We start from the raw sequence: 6,717 nt of genomic DNA on the forward strand, positions 1-6,717 counted from the left end.
AGTTCGGGCTGGGGATGGGCAGTGGGCGTTTCACTTCTAATCCAGAGGTTGAAAGTATACGTAGGTCAGCATTAACATGATGTTCTTATAAAAAGAAATGGGCAGAGTTAAGCTGGCATGGAGAAGATGGTGAGTTCCCAGCTAGGCTGATGAAAACTGCAGCTCTCTGAAGGTTTTCTGGGGAGGATGGAAGTGCCTGTGCCCCTCGCTGGATGGTAAAACCAGTAAAACAAATAGTTTGGTAATGAGGGCTGTCATTTTGAGGACTTTTCATTCAAATGTCACATATAAGAAATGTTTTTATGCTTTCCCCACTTGCCTTGTCCAGCAAAAAAAAAGGCTGCTGGTGGCCCTGAAGGCTGGGGAGCTGGGCTCATCTCCTGCCCACCACCAGATCAGGCGTAGTGAAGGTAGTGGAAAGCTGCCTTGCTGTCGTAGCTGAGGATGAGGCTCCCATTGATGCTTCCCCAAAGACTCTGTGTGTCATAGCCCCAAAACTGGGCTGGGAATGCTGGCTCCAGTGGCTCCCTGTGTACCCAGCTGATACAGGGTGCACTTGGTATATTCAGTGATGTAAGCTTGACCAAGAGCATTGAATAAATGCTTAAGCAAACTCATAGATTAAAAGTTCTATTGGCTCACATTAAAAATGCTGCAGTTTCCCAGAGAACTCTTATTTCCCTGTGTCCTGCTTGGAATAAGAACGAGCTGGTGTTTCTGCTGCTGTGTCCTGGTGAAGCAGAGATCAGCTATTGTGGTGGTACTGAAAAGTTTTGGTTTTCATTGGTTTTGAAAAGTTGAGCTGTCTGGTACGTGTCTTGCATGAGGAGTTTAAGTGCTGAGGCTTCTGCTGCTAGTATGGAGAAATTCCTTTTGGTTTATCTTAATACATAATCGGTTTTTAAAGTTAATGAGTAATCTTCTTAATTTGTGGAGGTTTAGTCCAATAAGAATGTTTTAAATCTCAAGGTACTTTATTATAATAGCTTAAAAAAAAAGACAGCCCAAAAGGAAGATATTTTACTTAATTCTTTCTTAGCTAAACTATGAAAAAACCTTAAAATTTTTAAGCACAGTTTCTCCCCTCCCCCCCAATAGCTATTCTTTATATTACAAGTGTAGTGCTCAAGTCATCTCCTTTGAACTGTAGTTTTTGTTGTACGTTTTGGCTGCAGTGTTATTTCGGAGGAGTCAGCCAACAGCCTTACAGGGCTTTTTGGCTCGAGTTCACTTACAGTTTTCTTGGCAGCTCTGCTTATTTATGCATCTTTATTTCTCCCTCCCTCCCTCTCTCCTGCTGCCTCTCTCTCCCCCTCCCCTCCCAAACAGAACGATCACCACACAGGCCCATTCTCCAGGCTGGCCTTCCAGCCAATGCCTCTGCAGTCGTTGGAGGTGACGTTGAGTTTGTCTGCAAGGTCTACAGTGATGCTCAGCCTCATATTCAGTGGATAAAACACGTGGAGAAGAATGGCAGTAAATACGGACCAGATGGACTGCCCTATCTGCAGGTTCTAAAGGTGAGGCTTTACAGATGCCAGCGACGGTGATGACTTCTCTAAAGCATTGGATTTATTTGATGTAAATCCAAGAATTTTGAGAACAGAACTTGTTTTGAAAATATGGAAGTGTTTGTTACAAATGAAATGACGAGTAAGATAAATGTCTGATTGTTGAAATGCTAATTATGCAGCTTATAGACACTGATTTACTCTTCTTTTACTTCCTTGAAGTCCTTTATCTCTGAATGTTGCAGGCATGACTTATTGAGGTAAAAAAATGAAAACGCTGTTAAATGATGTAACTAACATCTCTGTATGGGTAGAACACATCCAAAACATACCTGGGACAATCTGCTCGTTTTCTTTCACATTTCTTCAGCCTCTTTTTTTCAAAGTAATGTGATGCCTGCTGCCAAAAGTTTGTTGGCAGGGCTGGCCATTCTGGCTGCTGAGCCTGCAGAGATGGCCATTTTTTGTGGGTGATGGCATGGCTACTGGCTGGTGTTTTGAGCAAGCCTGACCAAGGGGACTCCAGAGTTGTCCAGGCTGGGTGGCATTGCCAAACCCCAGCGTGCTGGCAGGCAGGCCACCCAGCTCTGTGCCATCTTGTCCCACGCAGCGGGTGTACCAGCCCAGGTGCTTATTTCCTTTGTGCTGCTCTTTTCTGACTCCTCGTGCGATGCTCCAGATTTAGAAACAACCAACCAACAACAAAAAAAACCCTCAAAGAGACCCCAAATCCTCACTGTTTTGCTGATACCCGTGTGAAGTGGAAGGCGTGTTCTTATGACGTGTTGGTGGTGGGACCATAGACAAGATTGGTGTCCCTTTTGGGCAGCAGTGACATTGTTCTCCTGTGTTATTGGTCTATTCTAGCATTCGGGGATAAATAGTTCCAATGCTGAAGTGCTGACACTGTACAATGTGACAGAGGCGGACGCTGGAGAATATATTTGTAAGGTCTCCAATTATATAGGGGAGGCCAACCAGTCTGCCTGGCTCTCTGTTCTGCCAAGTATACAAGGTAACACTGTTTTTTAAAGCAAGCTGGATGTAGAAGCTGGAAAAACTGGTGCTTTGGGAGACTGCAGGCAGCTTGTAGGATAACTCTTTGGCCTTGTGGTATATCTGTAATCCTACTTTGGTGATGCAACTGGTATTACACCAGCAGCCATGGAAAAATTCCCACAATATTCTGTGTGTGCCATAAGCACTGGTTTCTGACTCTTGTCTTTATTCTCTCTTGTGTTTGCTGTCTTTGTGTCTGTTTACGTCCAGTCTTCTTGTTAAGCCTGCCTACTTTGCACTTCACTTATAGGGTACTCATTGAGTAATATAATTGCAACCTAATTAGTGTCTATATATATGTGCATATATATATACACACACACATATGGGAGTATATATATATATGAAATGTTCACTGAAGTAACCACTGAAGCTTGTCAGGTCAGTTTAGTCACTTATAACTTCCCACATCACTTGAGACTATGCAAGAGGGAGGGTTTTCCAGTTAATCACCCATTGTTAACTGGAAAATAACTCATCAATAACAGAAAAGACTGTCAAGGATGCGAGTGCAACTCACAGCTAAATTTACTTCAAAAGGTTCTGCTAAAAATGTGTTTATTACCTCATTATGTATTTCAAAGTAATCTTTCTGAATAGAGACAAAATGCAGCAAATACTAATTTCTTTAAATCTCCATCTTAGCAACCTTGACACTGGTGTCCTGCTGCACCCATCTTGAGTGCAGTAAATCTAAGATTTACTCTATTTTTACAAGTTGGATCATCACCAATACATTGGTTTGGTGCCTAATAACTTGTTAAGGCAGAAATTTAGCAAATCTGGAAGGAGATCAGAAAAAAAATAAAAACCCTTCCAGAATATTTTTCAGTCTCTAAGATTTAGAAAAATGTTTTATTTCCATCTCCTGATTCTTCAACCTTTGAGGTCCAGTTTTTGTCCACATCTCTCAAAAGGACTGATCTTTTCTGAACAAGAGCTGAGATATCTTCCGCTCTGCTTCTGAGCAAATCACCAAATGTTACCAGACTTCAGAGTAAAATGAGATTGGGCAACACTGCACGATGTAAAATATTTAAGTGAAGTGCAGTAGATGATGGAAGTACCACAGACTGCTTAAGACAGCTACTAAGTTGTGTCTTTTGGAGCAGAATTTACCTTTGGAAATTTTTTTTAATCCTTTCAGATCATGTTTTTATACTAAATTCTTTCCTCTGAAACAGGTAACTACATGTGAGAGATCCCACATTCTGTCCTACTTTGTTTTTCTTTCAACTTTCCTTTTTAATAAAAGGAGAAAAAAAAAAAAAGCTTTGTGGGGTAATTTTTCCATGTCATTTGATTGCATGCATGTTTAGGTGGTGAGTTTAGGTCTGGTGAAGGGTGTTGATTACTTTCTGAGGTGAGCTGGGACCTGTTGGTAAACGCCTTTTGGATGAGGGATTGTGGATGGGGAAGGAGCTTTGCATCTCTACACCTCTGCCTTTGCAAAGTGCAGAGCCCTGTGGCTCCATCTCCCTATCCACAAGAATTCTCTCAATGTCTAGCTTTTTCTCTTGCTTCCCTCTTCTGTTTTTTTTTTAGGCTGCCGGTGTTAACACCACGGACAAAGAAATTGAGGTTCTCTATATACGGAATGTAACTTTTGAGGATGCTGGGGAGTATACATGCTTGGCGGGTAATTCTATTGGGATATCCTTTCACACTGCATGGTTGACAGTTCTGCCAGGTATACACTGCTCTCTTTCTGTGGTTTTTCCTCTATTTTTTTTCCCCTTGTTGATCGCAGCAGAGTTAGCACAGCTTCTGTCTCAGAAAAGGACTTTTACAATGATTTTCTTTTCAACGCAGTTGTCTCAAGCCAACAAATTGTTTTGTCACATATTTGAAACTACAAAAACACCAAAAGAAATGGGGTGGAATGGCCGTTGGGCTTAATTGAAATATTTTTATGTCTATTAAACATTCTTCAGAAGTGGCTGAGGAGCTGCATTTCCTCAGCACTCCAGTGAGATAACTGAAAATCAACATGGGAATCATTGTAAACTTTTCCAAGAGGAGGAAATTCAAAGTTTCTTAGGAAGCTTTGGACTAATCTGGCCACAGTCATGTAACGGTTCACTAGAATAATTGAGCTATTCAATGAGCTTAAATTGACTTTTACCTATCATCCAAATCTCATGGAAATTCAAATTTTGATGTCAATGGATTGTGTACAGAAGCAGTGCCTTCCATATCTTGGGAATCTGCTCATGCATCTTTAAACATTGCATGCTCTAAGAAAACAAATAGTCATTTGCTTTTACTGCAAAGCATGTCTTGCTGTTCTGGGGTTTGGTGATGTTTCTCTCCTTAAAAGAAACAAACATCAATGTGCTTTATTGCCTGAAAATTGTTATCAGCTGTTAGAAGATGTAACTGTAGTTGGTTTTGACACTAGTCAAATTTTCTCTGTTATAACTGTTGGCAGCTGCCTTAGGAGTTCTTTGAAAAACCATGAACCACCTGAGGTTTGCTGGGTCATCTTGTGCTTAGCATTTATTAATTGTTAATCCTAAGTAAAAGGTACAAAACCTGCATGTGCATATTGCTGAGGTTCATATTACAGGAGTGAAATGTTCCCACCTGATGCAGATAATTTCTTGCCCTTTATTAAAATATATTGAACAAGGCAACATTATTACATCTCACTCTGACACATGAACACCAGAGCTTGCTTCTGCTGGCAAGCTGGCATTTTGCAAGTGCTTGAACAGCATTTTGTAACCTGATTTTTCTTGAATGAAATACTTTGATAAGCCTAGGATGAGGCACAAGAAAAATTTCAGCTTGAAGGTGCATTGCTTGCAGAGTGACTGCTGATTGCTGTGGAATGCTGTTTATCTGGGGCTTGCATCCCAGATAAGGGATTAGGGACAGTGTTTGCACATCTAACTGTCTTCAAGATAATTTCAAAATGGTTTCAATCAGAGTAACAGCTCTGTAGAACCACTCCCACTAAAATCTGATCTCCTAGACTAGTAACCACTGATGAGGTTACTTGAAATGTGTCTTCACAAAGGAGGACTCAATAATTAATGTATTGCTAGCAATTCAGCTTTCACTTGTGTTATGCTTTTTAACACTGGGCTCTTCAAAGCACCTCAGGGCAGTGTGAACCATAATGGGCAGTCAGGTCCTTGAGACATCCTTGGAACCCCCAACCCGAGGTTGGAAACACGACAAGGGACTGAGTCACCCTGACTTCCCTCGTGTTTTGAGATCCCAGTGAAAATTTTGGATAAACAGGCAATGCAGTCTCAAGTCCAAACATCTGTTTGTAAATTTAGACACTTTTCTTTTAAGCTAATTCAGTATTTTATCAGTAATTGTGTCTTCGTGATGAAAAATAATGACAGTGCTTTTGAAGTTTGATTTGAGCAACGAAATGAACCTGAGCCTAGTTTGAGCACTTCATTTTTTTTCTTTTCCCCTTAAATTATGCTCGATCATCCAATATTTCAATGTATATTTATCTACTTAAACAGGCAGATATACATATATGTTTATACATACATGCACAAGCTCACACTCGATGGCAAACTGAGAAGTCAGTTTGGTGGGTTGGACGAGATGACCTTTGGAGGTCCCTTCCAGCCCAGATAATCTATGATTCTGAGTAAAAGAAATCTAGAAAGATCTAGAAAAAGCAATTGCTCTCAGGTTGCAGGATAGCCTAAACATTCACAGTATTCTGTATGCCACAGAGTCACTGCAGGATTTGCTGGTATTTTATCATTTCAAGTTGCTCCAAGCACTGTACCGAACTAGGCTTGTCCCGTGTGCTAACTTTGTGGCGTGATTGTTCCCTCCTCAAAACTTCTGATCCAGCTCCTGAAAAAGAAAAAGAATATCCGACATCTCCAGACTACCTGGAAATAGTGATTTACTGCATAGGGGTCTTCCTGATTGCCTGCATGGTGCTGATAGTCATCCTGTGTCGCATGAAGAACACCACCAAGAAGCCCGACTTCAGCAGCCAGCCCGCCGTCCACAAGCTGACAAAGCGAATCCCTCTGCGCAGACAGGTAACAGAAAGTAGATAAAGAGTTCAAAAAAACTTCTACCAAACCCCTAAGCCAGCATGTCTTCCTGATAAATATTTTGGAAAGGGGAATAAATAAGCACGACAGTGGATTGCAGCAGG

At 41.2% G+C, this 6,717-nt stretch overlaps 1 protein-coding gene across 1 annotated transcript in view; it reads left to right on the top strand.

Annotated features, from left to right (window-relative positions):
- FGFR2 (fibroblast growth factor receptor 2) overlaps nt 1-6,717 on the top strand; it is an 80,081-nt gene that overhangs the window by 46,714 nt on the left and 26,650 nt on the right. The window contains 3 exon segments of the mRNA XM_008942497.1: nt 1,330-1,520; nt 4,116-4,260; nt 6,402-6,619. Coding sequence (XP_008940745.1) covers nt 1,330-1,520; nt 4,116-4,260; nt 6,402-6,619 — 554 coding nt within the window.

The sequence above is a fragment of the Merops nubicus genome, unplaced genomic scaffold (genome assembly GCF_000691845.1).
Source record: "Merops nubicus isolate BGI_N331 unplaced genomic scaffold, ASM69184v1 scaffold1896, whole genome shotgun sequence".
NCBI lineage: Eukaryota > Metazoa > Chordata > Aves > Coraciiformes > Meropidae > Merops > Merops nubicus.